Source organism: Pristis pectinata, chromosome 7 (assembly GCF_009764475.1).
Source record: "Pristis pectinata isolate sPriPec2 chromosome 7, sPriPec2.1.pri, whole genome shotgun sequence".
Lineage (NCBI taxonomy): Eukaryota > Metazoa > Chordata > Chondrichthyes > Rhinopristiformes > Pristidae > Pristis > Pristis pectinata.
In genome coordinates this window covers 42,441,459-42,464,530 of record NC_067411.1, presented here as the reverse complement: position 1 = coordinate 42,464,530, position 23,072 = coordinate 42,441,459, and the positions used below count along the sequence as shown (strand labels likewise).

The window sequence follows — 23,072 nt, the reverse complement described above, 5'->3', positions numbered from 1 at the left end:
CCGCTCCATTGACTCCGTTTACACTTCCTGCTGCCTCGGGAAAGCAGTCAGCATAATCAAGGACCTGTCCCACCCTGGTAATTCTCTCTTCCCCACTCTCCCACTGGACAAAAAATACAAAAGCTTGAGAGCATGTACCACCAGGATCAAGGACAGCTTCTATCCTGCAGTTATCAGGCTCTTAATGGACCTCTCATACACTAAAAGATGAACTCTTGACCTACCAGTCTACCTCATCGTGCCCTTGCACTTTATTTGTCTGCCTGCACTGTACTCTATCTGTAACTGTAACACTATATTCTGCATTCTGTTTTCCTTTTTACCACTACAATGTACTTATGTATGGAATGATATGTCAGGATGGCACGCAAACAGAAGCTTTTCACTGTATCTTGGTGCATGTGACAAAAATAAACTAATACCAATACCTGTAACTGGCCTGTAGTTTCCTACCTTTTTTGAACAAAGGAGATACATTCATTATTTTCTAATCTAATAACACCTTCCCCAAATCTAGGGAGTTTTGGGAAGTTAAAGCCAATGCATCAACTATCTAATTTTTAAGACCCTGGGATAAGGTCCATGAGGACCTGGAGATTTGTTAACGTGTAGACTTGTCAGCCTGCAGCTCCAACAATTTGCTCAGTAGCATTTCCCCAGTGATTCTAATTTTCCTGAGTTCCTTCCTCCCTTTCTTCCAGTTCCTGATTTATAGCTATTTCTGGGATGTTACTTGTATCCTCCCTATTAAACTCTGATGCAAAATATTTGTTTAATTTATCTGCCATTTCATTGTTTACCTTCATTAATTCCCCAAACTCACTTTCTTTTGGATCAAAGCTCACTTTATTAACTCTTTACTTTTTCAGATATCAATAAAAACTCTTACTATCTGCTTTTATATTTCTGACTAGCTTTATCTTGTATTTCAATTTGTTAAATATCTATAGAAACTCTTGCCATCTGCTTTTGTACTTCTAGCTAGCTTTATCTCATTCTTTTCTCTTCATTAATGTTTAGTCATTCTTTGCTTTTTTTTCCAGATTCGGTCCAATCTTCTAACCTGCCACAAGTCTTTATACAATAATATATTTTCTCTTTAAGTTTGATTCAATCTGAAACTTTTGCATTTAGCCAAGGATGGCGGACCTAGCACATAAAGCATAGAACAGTACACCACAGGAACAGGCCCTTCGACCCACAATGTTGTGCCAAGCTAATTAAACTAGTATTTAAACGCCTAACTAAACTAGTCCCTCCTGCCTTACACAAGGTCCATATCCCTCCATTCTCTGCATATTCATGTGCCTATCTGAGAGCCTCTTAAATGCCTCTATTGTATTTGCCTCCACTGCCGCCCATGGCAGTGCATTCCAGGTACCCACCTCTGTGTGTAAATAAAATTGCCCTGCACATCTCAGTTGAACTTACCCCTCTCACCTTAAATGCATGCCCTCTAGTATTATGCATGCCCTCAGTTCCTCTCAGAACTTTCTCATTGGAAAGTATCTATTCTGTGTACACTGAAAGATCCCTTTCAGTGTATCTCAGTTGATGGATGCCTTAACCTGATTTGCCAGTTCACTTTAGCTAGTTCTGCTTTCATACCCTCATAATTGCCTTTATTTAAGTTGAAAGCACTAGTTTTGGACCCATTCTTCCCTCATTTAACCATAGCTCCCATCCAAAGGCCAGCCAGCAGCCTACTCCCAGGCCTCCACAATAGTTATAGGAAATGCTGGAATTTATAATCGTCATCGCTTCACAACTCCCCAAAGAACATGTGCAGCAAGATCTAGACAACATTTGAGTATGGGCTGGTAAGTGGCAAGTATCATTCATGCCACAAAACCTCTGGTGAATAACCACTTCTAACAAGAGATTTTCTGACCATTTTCTCTTGAATAGCCATTTTAGTTGCCAAGTCTCCCACCATTGACATCATAGTGGGCCCCTTTGAACATAAATTCAAATTGTCTGGTTATATTTGAGAACAAGAACTGGTTTTGAGGCTGGGTATCTTGCAGCGAGTAACTCACCTCCTGACATTCCAAAGCCTTTCCACTATCTACAAGGCACATGATTACAGGTCAAACAACACTTAAGACCAGCATCTTCTAGGACCAAAGCCGTCTGCTTGATTGGCACTCCTTTCCAAACAGTCAACCTTCTACAGAATGCATTGTAGTTGCCTGCCTAGGTACTTTGACTGCATCTTGCAAACCTACAATCTCTCCAACCAAGAGGGACAAGGACAGCAGACACAAGGGAACACCATCAGCTGCAGATTCCCTCCAAGCTGCACACCATCCTGGCTTGGAAATTTGTTGCCTGGTTGAAATACTAGAACTGCCAACCTAACAGCATTGTGAGATTACTTTAACAAGAAGTACTATAGCATTCATGAAACTAACTTTATCCACTACCTCTTCAAGTGCAGTCAGGGATGGACAATAAATGCTAGCCTTGTCTAGAAGGTCCAGATCCCAAAAAATGGATAAATAGTCATGATTCTGCTGAAATTGTACAGGATTTATTGAGCAAAGCATTTTTTGTCTCCTTATCTAAGGAGGAACAGATTTACCATTGAGTGAGATGTAACAAAGATTCACTAAATTGTTTTCTAGAATTCTCCTATGAGAAAGATCGAATAGAAGTTTAGATGAATGAGATATGGTCTCATTGAAATATGTAAAATTGTTAAAATGGTAAAATAGATCAATGATGGAAGGCTATTTTCCTGGCTTGATGAATTCTGGAGTCAAATCTTTTTTCTTTTTCTTTCTTTTACAATATTTTTATTAATTCCACAAAGAAAATACAGAAGATAAAATACTACAAAAAGAAAGACAAAAGACAAAAAGATAAAATATTACTAAATACATTGTGTTAAATCATACTTGAAATCACAATACCCTATATTAGTAATCAAAAATGATAATTAATAATGAATAAATTGGAATAATTTTATTATTAAAAAAATCTAAACCCACTACCAAGACCGAAGCTGTTTGGTTAAAAAAAAGGACAGGGAAAAACCCTTAACCTATAATGATATTCACCAATATCTGTACTTTAACCACCAGATCAAAGGTTTTGAAAGTAGTTCGAAAAATGTCCCCACAATGTTTGAAAGTCTAAGTTAGATTCAGAAATTGAACAACGGATCTTCTCTAAATTTAAGTATGACATAACATCCCGTAACCATTGAACATGAGTAGGCAGAGTAACTTCCTTCCATTTAAGCAACACAGCCGTCTGGGCTATAACAGAAATAAAGGCCAAAATGTGTAGATCAGAAGTCTCCAAAGTTATATCTTTTTCTCCAACAATCCCAAATAATGCAGTCAAAGGATTCGGTTTAAAATTTATTTTAAAAAGTACAGAAAAAGTTTGAAACACCTCTATCCAGTATTTTTTAAGACTCAAATTTTAAGATTGTGGCCTTAGCTACTTATGGCTTAGTTGAAGAGAAATTTCTTCACTTGGCAGATTTTGAATTTTTAGAATTTGCTACTCAGTGAACTGCTGGTACTCAGTGATTGTGCAAGTTCAAACCTGAGATTGATAGCTTCTTTGGCACCAAATATGGGACATGGGGGTTAGGACAGAATTTGCCTGGAAGAACAGGATCAGCCATGATCTTATTGAATGGTGGTGGAGCCTTGAAGGGATATAAGGCCTACAATTGGAACATTTAATAACAAAAGCTGTTCTAAGGTAAATGTATGTACCATAGTCTGTAAGTGTCGAACAGTGCCTTTACTGTGGCTGCGTGGCTCTTTTGTGACCAGATATCAGAGGTACTGTTGAATAACTTTTGACTTGATGGCAATGAAAAATAACCGTAATTTTTCTTTCCTTGCAGTTTTTGTAGAACAGTCAGGAAACCTTTGCAACTATTTTTGACATGCGGTCCAAATTAAATACAATTGTTCTCAATGAAACATTCATGCATGCTTTTGCACTTTGCAAATATCAGGAAAGCTATTAGCAGCACCACTGATACCCAAAATCTGGAACCAGGAGAGAAAAGAATATGCTGTATTATTTAAAATTTGGAGATTTGAAGATTCTTATTCTTAATTACAATGTATTTAATAGAATCATATATCTAGGACTTCAATGTTGTGGTGATTAAGGAAGAATAAGTTTAAATAATTAATGAGCAAACAATCTGTTGTCAAAATCTTTGATCTCTTCCCTGCACCAGATTCATGATCTACTTATTTTTCTCATATATGTTTGCTTTCACTGAGCAGAAGTGCAGATGTCATGGTATGGTAGTTCATGTTCCATCTCCATGGACCTATATCTACAAAGAATATGGCAATTTTTTGTTAATGTTGCTAGATTCTTACTTAGGACTATCAACCATGCCATTGCATTGATAAATCTCCAGCTTAATAATTTACAGTTTAGTGCTAGCATGTTTTCAATTACCCAATATCTTCACAAATTTAATTATTTTCTATCATAATAGAAATAAAAAAACATATAACAATATTGGCTGGTTAGTCTTATTTTTTACATAATAATGAAACATATACAGTTATTAATGTTTTTTATCTGTAATCAGTGGCACGAGGCTATAAAGAGATAGACAGTGGCATACAGTTCACAATTGAAAATTTGAAATGCATTGTTTCTTGAGCAGTGGTTAATAGTTACCAAGGTTACTTGAAATATTATATGGACGTATAAATACATTACTGATATTATTATTTGACTTTGCAGGTACAATATAACTCTCTTAGAGAGAACCAGTGATGAAATGTTACACTTATTTGGAGGAACAGATCACTATGCTGTTATAACAGTGGATGAATGTACAGCTATAATATTGCAAGTATGAAGAAAAATAGTATTGTTAGTAAATAGAAAATATAGAATTTTAGAACAAAATGTTCTCTTTGGCTTGATCACATGAGGAGATGATTTTTGTGGACTAGTAGCTATAAACTACAGCAGCAGACTGTGAAAAGTCCAAGAAAAGCTGAAATCCAGTAGACTGGAAGAGTTATATGAAAAAAAAACAGGCCCTATGGCCCACTGAGTCTATGAACCTACATATCTTGGGATGTGGGAGGAAACCTGGAGAAAACCAATGCAGTCAAAGGGAAAATGTACAGCTTCCAAGCATACTGCACCAGAGATCAGGAATGAACCTGTACCACTGGCTGTGAGGCAGTAGCTGTGCCACTATGCCACTCCAAAGTATACAAGACTCCAGTAGGTCATCTGGATTTTCATACAACATCAAAGGAATCTATTCAGCCTATCAAGTCTATACTAGCTCTCAGAGCAATCTCAACATTCCCATTTCCCCTCTTGTTTTCCCGTAGCCCATCATTGCAAGGGATATGAAGGTTAACGGTAGTGTGTGTAAGAGAAGTGCATTAAAGAATATGAAAGTGTTACTTTAATATTTACTTGGCATCCATTTTCACAGTAAGTAAACAGGATATAATACCAAGTTACAAGAGAATGCAAGGCTAAGTCAATTGCAAGAGTATTTCAGTAGAGTTTTAAAAGATGGTAATAGAGAACAATACTGAAGGTGGACAAATCTCCAAGACTTTATAGTTCCCACACCAGGGTTTCAAATAAGCTGGCAAGGAAATCATAGGTGGATTTTTCTCAATTTTCCAAAACCCTCTAGGTTCCAAAGTTGTGCCTTTAGGCTGGAAAATGGCGAATCTGCCTCCATTGCTTAGGAGAGGAGAGAAAAAGAAATCCGAAAACTGCAGACTTGTTAGATTGTTATTTGAGGGCTACTGCCAGAATCTATCACAAGGGCATGGTAACTGAACATTCAAATAAGTGTGCACAAAAGGATGAAGGATTTGCCTAATGTCATGAGAATCTGTACCAGAAAATATTTGATAAAGTTCCTTACAAGAGATACAAAAATAAAAGTGTAGAGAACTGAAAGTGAAAAAGGGTTTTCAGAGATGGCAGAATTTTTTCAGATCTTTAATTGGTTGGATGTGATGGAAGGGTGATGTATCCAAGTTTCCAAATGACATGCAAGTTAGAAAATAATAAGTTGTGAGGATGGGAACATGATATTTTCAATACAGGTAGATAATAAACTAGCAAATCAAACTGGGGAGGTCTGAGATTAGATCCAAGAAAAACAGGGATATTTTCTTAATGATGAAAGGATGAGAGATGTAGCAGAGCAAAAGGATTTGGGAATTCTGGTACACAAATCACTAAAGGTTAGTGTACAGGCACAAAAAGTTATCAGAGGATTTAATACAATATTGGCCTCTATTTCACAGAGGATGGAAAAATACTTCAGTTGTACAGAACCAATGGTCAGACTCTGGCTGAAATCCTGCATTTAAGCTGGGTACCACCACTCAGTAAGGAAAAATTGATCATGAAGTAGTAAAGCATTGAGTCACCAGAAGTAAAGCAGAGCATAGGTTATGAGGAGTTCAGAAAACTAAGGGTTGATGTAACTGAGGTGTCTAAAAATATGAAAGGATTTGATAATTTAGATACAGAATCTATTTTCTCTGCCAAGAAAACCTTGATCAAGAGTGCACAAAGTTAGAGCAGACCATTCTGAATTAAAATTAGAAAACAATTTTCACCTAAGCTATAATGAATTCTAGAATTCTCAGCATATACTAAACAATCTATATGTTAATTGCAAAAGCTGCCAGATAAATAACATATTTTGACGCTTGGCTTTCAAATAATGATAGTCCGTCCATTAATTGCTTATATTTATTAGGATATTGAAGAGTTGGCTACCGAAAAAGCCTCAGATTTTATTATTCAAAGACTAACAACACTGGCACTGCAGTACAGCTGTTGCTGGCTCGTTTTCTATCCAAAACAAAGCCTAAAGTTACAGTAAGTAGAACATTATGCTAAAATACTTGTTTCAAATTGAACAATTACTCACAATTATTTCTGGAAAGAGTGTGTATTTTTGCAACATGGTTGTATTTTCTCATAATCAAGATACGTGACATCAATTCAGTCTCAGACCTAATATCAGAAAATTTCAACTCGAGTAAACTCTTTATCACATTCTACTTCTTGTACCAGAGAGGGTGCAGAAAAGATTCACTAAGATGTTGATGGGCCGAAGGGTTTAAGTTATAAGGAGAGATTGGACAGACTGGGACTTCTTTCCTTGGTGCAAAGGAGGCTGAGGGGTGATCTTATTGAAGTTTATAAAATCATGAAGGACGTAGATATGATGGATAGTCACGGTCTTTTTCTCAGGGTGGGAGAATATAAAACTAGAGGGCATAGGTTTAAGGTGAGAGGAGAAAGCTTTAAAGAGGACCTGAGGGGCAAATTTTTCATACAGCGGGTGGTGGGAATATGGAATGAGCTGCCAGAGAAAGTTGTAGAGGCAGGTATTACAATGTTCCTTTCTTTTTACAATATTTTTATTAATTCTGCAAAGAAAATACAGAGTACATGAATCAAAAAGGTAAAAGTACTACTAAATACATTGTCTTAAATCATAGTTAAAATCACAATACTCTATATTAATAATCACACATGATAATTAATAACGAACAAATTGGAATAATTTTATTATAAAAAAAACCTAAACCCACTACCAAGACCGAAGCTGTTTAATAAAGGAAAGGACAAGGAAAAACCTTTGACACATGGCGATATCAGCCAATATCTGTATTTTAGCCACCAAATCGAAGGTTTTGAAAATAATTCAAAAAGGTCCCCACAGCGCTTGAAAATCTAAGTTAGATTCAGAAATTGAACAACGGATCTTCTCTAAATTTAGGTATGACATAACATCCCGTAACCATTGAGCATGAGTAGGTGGAGTGACTTCCTTCACAATGTTTAAAAGACATTTAGACAGATACATGAAAAGGAATGGTTTAGAGGGATATGGGCCAAATGCAGGTAAATGGTACTATCTCAGGAAGACACCTTGGTTGCATGGACAAGTTGGGCTGAAGGGTCTGTTTCTGTGCTCTATAACTCTATTTGTGTAAAAGTCTGCAGTTCCCACTTTGGCCTCATTTTCCACCTCAGAACCTGCAAAACCAGAATGGAAACAAGTCATCGTCAATCCCGAGAGACCCCGAAGAAAAGGATGTTATAAAGAGGAGTTTTCTGCATAAATTTTGCACATTATGCATTTTAGCACCAATAAGTTCACAGCGTAGAACAAACTATTTGCCAAATTGCTACATGCGAGTTTGCTCCCCTCCCACTTCATCTAATTCCATCAGCAAACCTTTCTATCCCTTTCTCCCACATTACTTATCCCGTTTTCCTTCAAATGTACCAATGGTATTTTTTTCTCAACAGAGCCTTGTAATAGCTTATTCTACATTCTGACTGCTCCTAAATTCACAGTTGATTTTAATAAAGACAGCCATATATTTATGACACCTAGTTTTGATTCTCCATCAAAATGGAAATATTTTGTCTAAGTCTATCCAATCAAATACTTTACTTACCTTAGAAGTTCTGTCACTTCATCTCCCACACTTCTCTTTTCAAGAATGAAAATACCAGCCTGCGCAGTTACTGCTGATAATTATAATCTTTCAGTTCTAGTGGCAGCCTATTTTACACCTCCTCCAACACCTCTTTAAAGTGGAGACAAGATCTGTTTAGTATAAGTGTAGTTTATCAAAGTGCTGCACAAATTTAACACAATGTCTTTGCTTTTCCATAGAACCATAGAACAATACAGCACAATACAGGCCCTTCGGCCCACCATGTTGTGCCGACCTTTAAACCTCTCCTAAGACTATCTAACCCCTTCCTCCCACATATCCCTCTATCTTAAATTCCTCCATATGCTTATCTAACAATCTCATGAACTTGACCAACATATCAGCCTCCACCACCACCCCAGGCAGCGCATTCCATGCCCCAACGACTCACTGGGTGAAAAACCTCCCTCTGACATCTCCCTTGAACTCCCCCCCCCCCCCCCCCCCCCCATTACCTTAAAGCCATGCCCTCTTGTATTGAGCATTAGTGCTCTGGGAAAGAGGCGCTGGCTGTCCACTCTATCTATTCCTCTTAATATTTTGTATACCTCTATCATGTCTCCCCTCATCCTCCTTCTCTCCAATGAGTAAAGCACTAGCTCCTTTAGTCTCTCCTCATAATGCATACTCTCTAATCCAGGCAGCATCCTGGTAAATCTCTGCACCCTTTCCAACGCCTCCACGTCCTTCCTATAATGAGGCAACCAGAACTGGACACAGTACTCTAAATGTGGTCTAACCAGAGTTTTGTAAAGCTGCATCATTACTTCGTGGCTCAAACTCGATCCCACGACTTATGAAAGCTAACATCCCTTAAGCTTTCTTAACTACCCTATCCACCTGTGTGGCAACTTTCAGTGATCTGTGGATGTGAACCCGCATTTCCCTCTGCTCCTCTACACTGCCCAGAATCCTGCCATTTACCTTGTATTCCGCCTTGGAGTTTGTCCTTCCAAAGTGTACCACCTCACACTTCTCCGGATTGAACTCCATCTGCCACTTGTCAGCCCAGCTCAGCATCCTATCAATATCCCTCTATAAGCTTCGACAGCCCTCCACACTATCCACAACACCACTGATCTTTGTGTCATCTGCAAACTTGCTAACCCGCCCTTCCACCCCCTCATCTAAGTTATTAATAAATATCACAAAAAGTAGAGGTCCCAGAACCAATCCTTGTGGGACACCATTAGTCACAGCCCTCCAATCAGAATGCACTCCCTCCACCACAACCCTCTGCTTTCTACAGGCAAGCTAATTCTGAATCCACACGGCCAAGCCTCCCTGGATCCCTTGGCCTCTGACCTTCTGAAGAAGCCTACCATGCGGAATCTTCTCAAACGCCTTACTAAAATCCATGTAGACCACATCTACTGCACTACCCTCATCAATCTTCCTGGTCACCTCCTCAAAGAACCCTATCAGGCTAGTGAGGCAAGATCTTCCCTTCACAAATCCATGATGGCTGCCCCTAATCAGTCCATGATTCTCTAAATGATCATAGATCCTATCTCTTAGAATCCTTTCTAGCAGCTTACCCACCACAGACGTAAGGCTCACTGGTCTGTAATTCCCTGCACTATCTCTACTACCTTTTTTGAATAAGGGGACAACATTCGCCACCCTCCAATCCTCCGATACCATCCCCGTGGACAATGAAGACTCAAAGATCCTAGCCAATGGTTCAGCAATCTCCTCCCTCACCTCACGAAGCAGCCTGGGGAATATTCTGTCAGGCCCTGGGGACTTATCTGTCCTAATATTTTCTAACAGCTCCAACACATCCTCTCTAGAACATTAACTTTACCAACACTGTCCTCAGCGTCATCAAGACCCCTCTCCTTGGTGAATACTGAAGAGAAGTATTCATTGAGAACCTCACCCACATCCACAGCTTCCAGGCACATCTTCCCACCTCGGACCTACCTTTACTCTGGCCATCCTTCTGCTCTTCACGTACAAGTAAAAAGCCTTTGGATTCTCCTTAACCCTACTCGCCAAAGCCTTTTCATGTCCCCTTCTCGCTCTCCTCAGCCCCTTCTTCAATTCCCTCCTTGCTTACTCTATATTCCTCATGAGCCCTATCTGATCTTTGCTGCTTACACCTTATGTATGCTGCCTTCCTCTTCCTAACTAGTTTTTCCACCTCTCTTGTCACCCATGGTTCCTTCACCCTGCCATTCCTTCTCTGCCTCACCAGGACAAATTCATCCCTAACATCCTGCAAGAGATCCCTGAACATCCACCACATCTCTATAGTACGTTTACCTTCAAAAATGTCATCCCGATTTACACTCTCAAGTTCTCGCCTTATAGCCTCATAATTCGCCTTTCCCCAATTAAATATCTTCCCGTCCTTTTTGCTCCTATTCCTGTCCATGACAATTCTAAAGGTTATGGAGCAGTGGTCGCTGTCCCCCAAATGCTCACCCACCAATGGATCTGTCACCTGACCTGGTTCATTACATAAAACTAGATGTAATATGGCAATTCCTCTAGTCGGCCTGTCAACAAACTGTGACAGGAATCCGTCCTGGACACACTTAACAAACTCCACCCTGTCTAAACCTTTGGCACTAAGCAGGTGCCAATCAATCTTTGAGAAGTTGAAGTCTCCCATTATAATAACCCTGTTATTTTTGCATCTTTCTAAAATCTGCCTCCCAATCTGCTCCTCAGTATCCCTACTGCTACCGGGGGGGCCTATAGAATACTCCCAGTAGAGTAACTGCTCCTTTCTTGTTCATAACTTCCACCCATATTGACTCTAGAGAGGACCCTTCTACATAATCCACCCTTTCTGCAGCTGTAATAGTGTCCCTGACCAGTATTGCCACCCCTCCTCCTCTTCTTCTCCCCCCCTCCCTATCCCTGTTAAAACACTGAAAACCAGGAATATTCAATATCCATTCCTGCCCTGATGTCAGCCATGTCTCTGTGATAGCCACAATTTCAGTTCTGTCCTTCTAAAAATGGACACCTGTGTCTGGTTTGTAATTTTAAGACTTTCTTGACCTGTACAACTACTGTTAGCATTTAGTGTATTAATGGCAAAGATCCCTTTGTTCCTCAATTCCTTTTGGACCCGTGTTGGCCTGTTAGAATGTGCAAAATTATTTCTTTTACCAAAATACTGTGCTCACGCATATTCGGATTGAAATTCATTTGCAATTATTGCTCATTCTGTAAGTATATTGGTGTCTTCTTGTATTTTGGTTGTGCTCTTTGCAGACCTGTTAGATGCATATGATTTGGTCCTCTTCCTTTTCTCTTGGGTGAGGAATAGTGCTGGTAGTCTTAAACTGCCAGTTAAACAATATTGAAATTTGTGTAAGCTGCAGGAAAATCTTTATTCTTTTTCTAGTGGTATGCTTTTGCTAAATAATACTATTTTTTACTTATTCGTTCCTTTCTCATGCATTGAAAACACACTCTGTCAGTGTACTAACATATTTCTACATCTTCATTATCTTTACAGGGTACACACAGGAAAGCAAGTAAACATTTATTTTGTCTTTAATCATTTAGGCAATAAATTCATAATGCAAAGTTACCCATCCAAGAGTGAGAACCCATTTGGTAGCAGAGCCTTTTGAAATGATCTGGATAAACTATTTATTTGATTTTAATTTTTGGTATTATTTTTGGTCTCTCATTGTTTTCTTTCTTTCCAGGTACTGTTTGAATGGGAAGGTTTTTCATAATCTTACCTTGATCTATGCAGCATTGGTGCTATTCATGTTGAAATCTGAGGAAACTGAAATGAAGGTACAACAGTAGATAATGATGAATTTGTGAATAAAATTATTTTTCTATAATGCAATTCAAATCAATGCAGACGTACTTTCTATGAAAAGTGATAAGAATCTATTGAGTAGGACAATAGAGTATGCCAAAGAAGAAACCCCAAGTATGCACCTAACTACCTATTCTCTCAAGAAAATGTTTTCGATAATATTGGAAAGTAGTTTGGAAAGATCAGAGTCAGGTTTATTATCACTGACATAAGTTGTGAAGTTTGTTGTTTTGTGGCAGCAGTACAGTGCAAGACATAAAAATTACTGTAAGTAAAAATAAATAAATAAAATGGTGCAAAAGAGGAATAATGAGGTGGAGTTCATGGACTGTTCAGAAATCTGATGACAGAGGGGAAGAAACTGTTCCTGAAACATTGAGTGTGGGTCTTTAGGCTTCTGTACCTCCTCCCTGATGGTAGTAATGAGAAGAGGGCATGTCCCAGATGGTGAGGGTCCTTAATGATGCCTTCTTGAGGCACCACCTCTTGAAGATGTCCTTGATGGTGGGGAGGGTTGTCCCGTGATGGAGCTGGCTGAGTCTACAACTCTCTGCAGCCTCTTTCGATCCTGCACATTGGAGTCTCCATACCAGGCGGTGACGCAACCAGTCAGAATGCTCTCCACTGTACATCTGTAGAAATTTGCAAGAGTCTTTGGTGACATACCAAATCTCCTCAAACTCCTGATGGAGTAGAGCCGCTGGTGTGCCATCTTCATCAATGTGTTGGGCCCAGGATAGATCTTCTGAGATCTTGAAGCTTCTCACCCTTTCCACCACTAACCCCTCAATGAGGACAGGTGGTATTCTCCTGACTTAACCCTTCCTGAAGTCCATAATCAATTCCTTGGTCCTGCTGATGCTGAGTGCGAGATTGTTGTTGTGACACCACACAACCAGCTGATCTATCTCACTCCTGTATCCCTCCTCGTCATCATCTGAAATTCTGCCGAAAACAGTGGTGTCATGGCGAATTTATAGATGGTGTTTGAGCTGTGCTTAGCCACACAGTCATGAGTATAGAGGGAGTAGAACAGTGGGCTAAGCAAGCATCCTTGAGGTGCACCTGTGTTGATTGTCAGCGAGGAGGAGATGTTACTGCCGATGCACACTGTCTGTTGTCTCCCGATAAGGAAGTCAAGGATCCAGTTGCAGAGAGAGGTATAGAGGCCCAGGTTTTGAAGCTTGTTTTGAAGATAGATCCTGTTTAATTGTGATAACTTGTTCAAATGATAAACATACCTCAAACTTGTGACTCTTGTTTCCCTGAAGTAATATGAGAATTCATATAATAGAAGCTCTGTGCAGAAATGTCGGGAATATTTTAAGTTGTGCAAGAGAAATTTCCACAATGGTTCTTCTGTTCAACTACCATGACTTTGGCAGAAAAGCCACAGAAACCTGGATAAATGGGTGTATGTCATGAACACCGATTTTCTGGAATTTCAAAGCCCCTTTGAATTTAGTTATGCCAATGAATGGGACAAACCCTTTGGAGTTAGAATGGATCAAACTATGCATTAATGTTGTAAACTATTTGAATCTGACAATATTATTTGTAGCAATAAATTTAAGTTCAACCAAATAAAGCCATACGCAATATTTTTAACAGTGCATATACAGAGAAGTAACAGATGTCACCAAATTTTCCAAGCATGTTGATAATCTTTATCAATTCTTTTTGATCTTGTCCTTCCCCATAACTTGTTAAGAAAACCTTATGATAAGATATCTTTATTAGTCACATGTACATCAAAACACACAGTGAAATGCATCTTTTGCGTAGTGTGTTCTGGGGGCAGCCTGCAAGTGTCGCCACGCTTCCGGTGGCACCATAGCGTGCCCACAACTTCCTAACCCCTATGTCTTTGGACTGTGGAAGGAAACCAGAGCACCCAGAGGAAACCCACGCAGATGTGGGGAGAACGTACAAACTCCTTACAGGCAGTGGCTGGAATGGAAAAAGACCGGCTCTCTCAGACCCAGTCATTGTTGATTCGTTATGACATAGCACGTTATTATGAAAAAGAGCCCCAGAGTGATAAATTTCCTTCAAAAACACCAGATGTTAATTTGCTTATTATTTCATAGAAGCATAGAATCATACAGCACAGAAATGGCTCAATTGGCCCAAATGTCCATGCTGAATATGATGTCTATCTATGCTAACCCTATTTGCCTGCATTAGATCCATTGCCCTCTACACCTTTCCTATCCAAGGACCTATCCAAATCTCTCTTAAACTTTGTAATTGTATCTGCCTGCATCACCTCCTCTGGCAGATGGTTCCAGATAACCACCACCCTCTGTATGAAAAACTTACCCTCAGATCACCTTAAAAAATGCCTCTCATCTCACCTTAAACCTGTGCCCTTTCGTTCTAGACCCCTCTATCTTGGTGAAAAAGACTCTATCTATACCCCTCATAATTTTATAAACCTCTATAACATCAGCCCCCCAGCTCCTACATTTTAGTGAGAATAAAATCAACCTATCCATTCTCTTATAATTACAAGCCTCCATTCCAGGCAACATCCTGGTGACTCTCCAAGGCCCTCTGTACATCAGTGCTCCAAAGGTCTCTGCCATTTACTCTATGTATCCTATTAGAATTTAACTTCCCATTAGCTCACCAATTAGCTCACAAAATCCATTACCTCACACTTGTTTGGATTAAATTTGATCTGCCACCATTTTGCGCAACTTTCCAGCTGACCTACGTCCTGTTGTATCCTTAGACAACTTTCTTCGCTATCCACAATTCCACCAATTTTCATGAAACTTAACAATCAGACCACCTTCGTTCTCAACCAAGTCATTTAGATATTACAATCCACAAAGGTCTCAGGACTGATCCCTATAGTGCACCATTTGTTACAGACTTCCAGTCAAAAAACAGCTGTCCACCACTACCCTCTGCCTCCTATGTCCTGCCCCTCAGAATCTTGTCCAACAACTTCCTACCACTGTTGTTAGGCTCAATGGCCTGTAATTTCCAGGCTTATCTCTACTTCCCTTTTTAAGTAATAAGACAACATTAGCTATTCTCCAGTCTTCTGGTCCCTCACCCATGGCTATTGAAGATGCATCAATCTCCATCAGAGCCCCAGCAATTTCCTCCCTTGCTTTCCTTGGCAACCTAGGATAGATTCCGTCAGGCCTTGGGGATTTATCCACCCTAATGTGTGCCAGTATTTCTAAGACTTCCTCCTCCTTGATACATGTGTGCTCCAGAATATCAGCTTACCCCTCCCTTAATTCTTCACATCCTTCTTCCTGGTGAATACCAATGAGAAGTATTAATTTAGGATCTCGTTCATATCCCCTGGTTCCACATAGATTACTCCTTTGAATGTATGATGTTGTAGCCATTAGTGAGGCTTGGTTGCAGGAACGGCACGACTGGCAGGTCTATGTTCTGGGATTCCAATGTTTTAGACATGATAGAGAGGGAGGTATTAAAGGGGGAGGGGTGGCATTACTCATTAGGGAAAAATGTCACAGCAGTGCTCAAAGAGGACATACTGCAGGGCTTGTCCACTGATGCAATATGGATGGAACTAAGGAATAAATAAGGGATGACCATGTTAATGGGACTGTATTATAGACTTCCCAATAGTCAGCAAAATTTAGAGGAACAAATTTGTAGAGAGATAGCAGACAGTTGCAAGAAATATAAGGTTGTGATAGTAGGTGATTTTAACTTTCCACATATTGACTGGGACTCCCATATTGTAAAGGGTTTGAATGGGATAAAGTTTGTCCGATGTGTTCAGGAAAGTTTCCTTAATCAATATGTAGAGGTCCCAACTAGAGAGAATGTGATACTGGATTTCCTCTTGGGGAACGAGACAGGGCAGGTGACAGAAGTATGTGTAGGGGATCACTTTGGATCTAGTGATCATAATTCCATTAGTTTCAAGATAATCATGGAGAAGGATAGGACTGGTCCTTGGGTTGAGATTCTAAATCGGAGTAAGGCCAATTTTGATGGCATCAGAAGGGATCTGACAGGCATGGATTGCGATAGGCTGTTATCCAGCAAAGAGATGCTTGGTAAGTGGGAGACTTTCAAAAGTGAAATATTTAGAGTACAGAATCTGTATGTTCCTGTTAGAATAAAAGGCAAGGCTAACAGGTTTGGGGAACCTTGGTTATCGAGGGATATTGAGGCCCTGGTAAAGATAAAGAAGGTGGCACATATCAATTATAGGCAGTTAGGATCAAATGAAGTGCTTGAGGAGTATAAGAAATGCAAGAGGACACTTAAGAGAGAAATCAGGAGGGCAAAAAGAGGACATGAGGTTGCTCTGGCAGACAAGGTGAAAGAGAATCCCAAGGGTTTCTATAGCTATATTAAGAGCAAAAGGGTAGCAAGGGACCAAATTGGTCCTCTTGAAGATCAGTGTGGTCATCTATGCATGGAGCCGAGAGAGATGGGGGAGATCGTAAGTGAATTTTTTGCATCCGTATTTACTCTGGAGACAGACACAGAGATTATAGGACTGAGGCAAAAGAGTAGTGAGGTCATGGACCGTATCTGGATTAGGAAGAGGAGGTGCTGGCTGTCTTGAGACGAATTAGGGTGGATAAATCCCCAGGGCCTGACAAGGTGTCCCCTTGGACCTTGTAAGAGGCTAGTGCAGAAATTGCGGGGGCCCTGGCAGAGATATTTAAAATGTCCTTAGCCACTGGTGAAGTGCCGGAGGACTGGAGGATAGCTAATGTTGTTCCATTGTTCAAGAAAGGCTCTAAAAATAAGTCGGGAAATTATAGGCCAGTGAGCCTGACGTCAGTTGTGGGTAAATTATTGGAAAGTATTCTAAGGGACAGGATATATAAGTATTTGGATAGACAGGGCCTGATTAGGGATAGTCAACATGGCTTTATGTGTGATAGGTCATGTCTAACCAATCTTAGAGTTTTTCGAGGAGGTTACCAAGAAGGTTGATGAAGGAAAGGCAGTGGACATTGTCTACATGGACTTTAGCAAAGCCTTTGACAAAGTTCCACATGGGAGGCTGGTCCAGAAGGTTAAGTTGCTTGGCATTCAGGATGAAGTAGCCAGTTGGATTCAACATTGGCTTAGCAAGAGAAGCCAGAGAGTGGTACCAGGTGGCAGGGATTGGTGCTGGGTTTGTGGTTGTTTATCATCTATATTAATGATTTAGGTGATAAAGTGGTAAACTGGATCAGCAAATTCGTGGATGACACCGAGATTGGGGTTGTAGTGGACAGCGAGGAAGGCCATCAAAGCTTGTGGCGCGATCTTGACCAGCTAGGAAAATGGGCTGAAAAATGGCAGATGTAATTTAATGCAGACAAGTATGAGATGTTGCACTTTGGGAGGACAAACCAGGGTAAGACTTGCACAGTGAATGGTAGGGCTCTGAGGTGTGCGGTTAGAACAAAGGGACCTGGGAATACAGATCCATAATTCCTTGAAAGTGGCATCATGGGTAGATAGGGTCATAAAGGGAGATTTTGGCATGTTGGCCTTCATAAATCAGGGCATTGAGTACAGGACTTAGGATGTTATGTTGAAGTTGTACAAGACATTGGTGAGGCCAAATTTAGAGTATTGTGTGCAGTTCTGATCACGTACCTACAGGAAAGATATCAATAAGCTTGAAAGAGTGCAGAGAAAATTTACACAGATGTTTCTGGGACTTGAGGACCTCAGTTATAGGGAAAGGTTAATTAGATTAGGACTTTATTACCTGGAGTGCAGGAGAATGAGGGGACATCATATACAAAATTACGAGAGGTATAGATAGGGTGAATGCATGCAGGTTTTTTTCTCCTCGGGTTGGGTGAGTAGAACTAATAGTCATAGATTCGGGGTGAAAGGTGAAATATTTAAGGGGAATCTGAAGGAAAACTTCTTCACTTAGAGGGTGGTGTGAGTGTGGAATGAGCTGCCAGTGGAAGTGGTAAATGCGGGTTCAATTGTAACACTTAAGAGAAGTTTGGATAGGTACATGGATGGGAGGGGTTTGGAGGGATATGGTCCGGGTGGTAGATGGGACTAGGCAGAAGATCAGGTCTGCATGGACTGGATGGGCCAAAGAGCCTTTTTCTGTGCTGTAGTACTCTATGACTCTATGCCTGAGAGGCCTACTCTTTCCTCAGCTATCCTCTTGCTTCTTATATACTTACAAAAGGGTTTAGGATTCTCCTTAATTCTACTCTCCAAGGTCATTTTAAGCCCTCTCTTTGCCCTCCTAATTTCTTTCTTGTCTCCTACATCCCCCGTAGATCGCAAAGGACTCGTTTGATACTAATTTCCTATACCTAACATACTCTTCCTCTTGTTTTCCTGATCAAACCTTCAAATATCCTTCATTAACCAAGGTTCCCTAAACTTACCATCTTTGCTTCTTACCCTCACAGCGTAGATTCGGAACTCTTACTATTTCAATTTTAAATGCCTATTTATCGGATGTTGTTATCCCCTCTTGCAGCTTCTCCCAATCTACTTCTGGCAGGTCTTGTCTTACACTAATGAAATCTGCCATCCCCCAGTTTAGGCCCCAGACTCGAGGACCAACCTTATCTTTTTCCGTGACTACCTTGAAGCTTACCGAGCTATGGCCACCGTTCCAAAGGAGTTCCTGCACAGACACTTCTATCATTTGCCTATCCTTGTTCCCTCACATAGGGTCTAGTACAGCCCCCTCCCTAGTAGGATTCTCTACATATTGTTTCAAAACACCCTCATGAAGGCATTTTACAAATTCCACCCCACTAAGTCCCTTGCAATAAGGCAATCCTATAAAATTCCCCACTACTACAACCCTATTGCTTTTACACCTTTCTGCAATCTGCCTACATACCTGACCTAATCCTTGCTGACTGTTGGGAGACCTATTGTATAATCCCATCAAAGTGATCACCCCTTTCTTATTCCTAAATTCTACCTATATAGCCTCATTGGTTGAACTCTCCAGGCTATCCTTCCCGAGTACTGCCGTAATGCTCTCCATGATCAACGATACCACCCTCACTCCCCTTTTGCACCCCCCTTTCTCATACCTAAACATCTACGCACTGGAACACTGAGCTGCCAGTCCTGCCCTTCCCTCAACCATGTTTCCATGATTGCAACAAAATCATAATCTCTTGTGCTAATCCATACTCTCAGCTCATCCACCTTACCTGTGAGGCTCCTTGCATTAAAGTAAATGTGGTTAAGCCTACCGGCCCTCTCTTGCTTCCCCTCCTATCTCTCTCTGCTCTTCCCACTGGATTTGCCTACATATGAATCAGCCTCACCATCTATTTAGGATATAAATAATTATCCATAACTCCATTGTCCCATTTTCAGTCCCATCTTCTTTGGCTACCTTGTTTCACAAAGTAGACAAGAAAATAAATCAAGAGGCATTAGTCGCATATCACGCACTTTCAACAAGGACTGAATAGCACAAGTCAGCTAAATTGTAACCTGACATTAGTCCTAAAGTTGATTGGGATTGAAAAATATAATCATTTCATTATTTCTTCCTACAATATTAATTTACTAGCTATTCATATGTAAAAAGAAAGCAAACATTTTAATCAAGGTTAATCCAAATTATAACCATGTGTACATAATTAGAAATCTTGCAATGCACTAATTGATGATAATTTGAAATGGTGCGGGTGACATTTATCACTTTCCACTTTTTACTAATTTGTATGTTTTGAAAATACTGTGTTTTGTTGTAGCATTGTTCCAGGGGAGTGGGTTTTATCTGACCAACACATATAAGTGATTGGAAAGTTACTGGAAGGAATTCAGAGAGGCAGGATTTACTTGCATTTAGAAAGGCAAGGACAGTTTAAAAATAGTCAGCATGGCTTTGTGCTTGGGAAATTATGTCTCACAAATCTGAGTTTTTTTTTTGAAGAGGTGGCCAAGAGGATTGATGAGGCCAGGGCAGTACACATGGTCCATATGAACTTTAGCAAGGCCTTTGATAAGATCCTGTATGGTAGGCTGGTCCGGAAGGTAAGACCACATGGGATCTGGGGTGAACTAGTCAATTAGATACAACATTGGCTTGGTGGTAGGAGGCAGAGGGTGGTAGTGGAGGGATGTTTTTCAGATTGGAGGCTTGTGACCATTGGTGTACCACAGCTATTGGTGCTGGGTCCCCTGTTGTTTGTCATATATATTAATGATTTGGATGAGAATGTAGGTGGCATGATTAGTTAGTTTGCAGATGACACCAAAATTGGTGGTATAGTGGACAGTGATGAAGGTTGTCAAAGGTTACAACAGGATATTGATCAACTGGGAAAGAGGGCAAAGGAATAGTAGATGGAATTTTACTCAGACAAGTGCAAAGTGATGCATTTTATGAAGTTAAACCAGGCAGGATATGCACAGTGTAGTGAAGTATTATTGAATAGGGAGACCTGTGGGTACAAGCACATAGTTCCCTGAAAGTAGCCATCCAGGTAGACAGGGTGGTGAAGAAGGCATAAGCATCGCCCGTGGCAGTGAGTACGAGAGTTGGGATGTCATGTTACAGTTGTACAGCACATTGGTTAGATCACACTTGGAATATTGTGTGCAGTTCTGGTTGCCATACTATTGGAAGGATGTGATTAAGCTAGAGAGGGTGCAGAAAAGATTCACAAGTATGTTATCGGGACTGGAAGCCTTGAGTTATAAGGAGATATTGGATAGATTGGGGCTTTTTCCCTGGAGCGTAGGAGGCTGAGGAGTGACCTTATAGAGGTAGATAAAATCATAAGGGGGATAGATATGGTGGTTGCTCACAGTCTTTTTCCCATGATAGGGGAGTCTAAAACTAGAGGGCACAGGTTTAAGGTGAGAGGGAAAAGATTTAAAAGGGATCTGAGGGGTAAGTTTTTCCCACACAGAGGGTGGTGGGTATATGGGACAAGCTGCCAGAGGAGGTGGAAGAGGAAGGTACAATTACAGCATTTAAAAAAACATTTGGATAGGTACCTGGATAGGAAAAGTTTAGTGGGATATGGGATTAACTGAAGTAGACATCTTGGTTGGCAGGGATGAGTCGGATGGGACAAGGGGCCTATTTCTGTGCTGTCTCACTTGATGATTTAATGAATCTGTAAGCTCTAAGCCCCAACGAATTCTGGCAAACTCCATGGTCAGGGAGAATGACCCACTCTTCTTGTGGCCCCCCGGATTGTGACCAGGAAATAGAATCCAAACTGAATTTTGTAGGATAAAGATATGACTCAGACTCCATAAACACTTAAGTTCTTCGGCACGGTGGTACAGATCTAGAAGTAGGAAGTCATCCTTGGTCTTCTATAATGGTGGGGAGCTCAGGAGGAGGTCGAGATAAACTTATTCGCTTTGCACTTCCGGCTGAAGATGATTGCAGTTGCATCAGCCTTGTCTTTTACACTCGTGCTGAACTCCACCACCACTGAGGATGGGTTATTTACAGTGCTTTGATTACCATTCACAACTGGATATGACAGAAGGGAAGAACTGTGATATTATCTTTTGGACATTGTATATTGCTGCTGCTTCTGCGTAGCACATATTGAGCCCTGTGTTGTAGCTTCACCAGGTTAACACCTCACTTTTAGATGTGCCTCTTACCATTCCAGTAATGCTGTTCTACACTCGTGATTGAACCATGGTTGGTTTCCTGGCTTGATGATAATGGTAGAATGAGAAAGATACCAGGCTATGAGGTTGCAGATTGCAGTGGGATACGATTCTGCTGCTACTGAAGCCTCAACTACAACACATGGATGCCTACTTTTTTATCTGCTATTTTTGTGCTGAATGCATCCCACTAATCTTGAAGGTAATGTCAGATAATACAGTGGATAATAGTGGGACCTTCTATCTATAAAGACTGTATGGTGGTCACTCCTACCAATGATGTGATGGACAGATGTATCTACAGCAGGTAAAGGTGATTTTCCAATGTATCGGTTCTCTTAGTATCTACTACTGACCTGGTCACACAACTGTGAACTTCAGGACTCAACCAGCTTGGTCTGTGGTGGTGCTACAGAGCCACTTCTGTGATGAATGTGAAGTACAGTTTACTAAGTAGTTTATAATTTTAGCAATTTTCTTCTTTCCATTCTTCTAGGTTGTAATTGCACCAGGAATTACAGAGACAACCCAGGTGGTTCGCCAAATAGCAGACTTCACATTGACTTCAAGCAACCGGGATCCATTCATGTGGCTTGACAGATCATGGCTTTCCACTGTTCCAACTGAGGTCTGTGCTTTGTTACAATTAATGCATATTCTCTGGTATTGTCCTGTAGTCAATTCTGATCCACTCCAGATTTACATGGAAGATCCACTGGAATCTCCAGTCTCAATACACAGTGAAGAATGCATGCTTACTTCTGCTTGCTAAAGATTGCATTTAGTTGAAAGATATAAATCAAATCCAAACTAGTGAAAGAAAATGAACATCAGAAGTTGGGCTCACTTTGAACTACTCATGTAAATTCTTAAGGGAAAAGCATTAGACTTTATACACTTCTCACAAACACACTGTGGGGAGGCACCTGTCTGCTTCAATATATTTCTCTGTCAGTGATGCATTTTATGATAGCATCTTGTTCAGAACAATTAAAATATAGTTTTCCAATTCTCAGATTGAACTTGCTATTATTCATAGACCAACACAACATGGATACAGACCCTTTGGCCCAACAAGTCCACGCCGACCACGTTGTCCACCTAGCTAGTCCCAATTTCCTGTGTTCGGCCTATATCCCTCCAGGCCCTTCCCCTCCATATACCTATCC

General features: G+C 40.4%; 1 protein-coding gene across 1 annotated transcript in view; it reads left to right on the top strand.

The window, feature by feature from the left end:
- The window catches only part of LOC127572706 (protein shortage in chiasmata 1 ortholog), a 47,373-nt gene that overhangs the window by 8,522 nt on the left and 15,779 nt on the right, over positions 1-23,072 (top strand). Inside the window, exons 6-9 of the mRNA XM_052020234.1 lie at positions 4,738-4,849; positions 6,749-6,870; positions 12,185-12,278; positions 22,400-22,531. Coding sequence (XP_051876194.1) covers positions 4,738-4,849; positions 6,749-6,870; positions 12,185-12,278; positions 22,400-22,531 — 460 coding nt within the window. The remainder of the gene's footprint in view (positions 1-4,737; positions 4,850-6,748; positions 6,871-12,184; positions 12,279-22,399; positions 22,532-23,072) is intronic.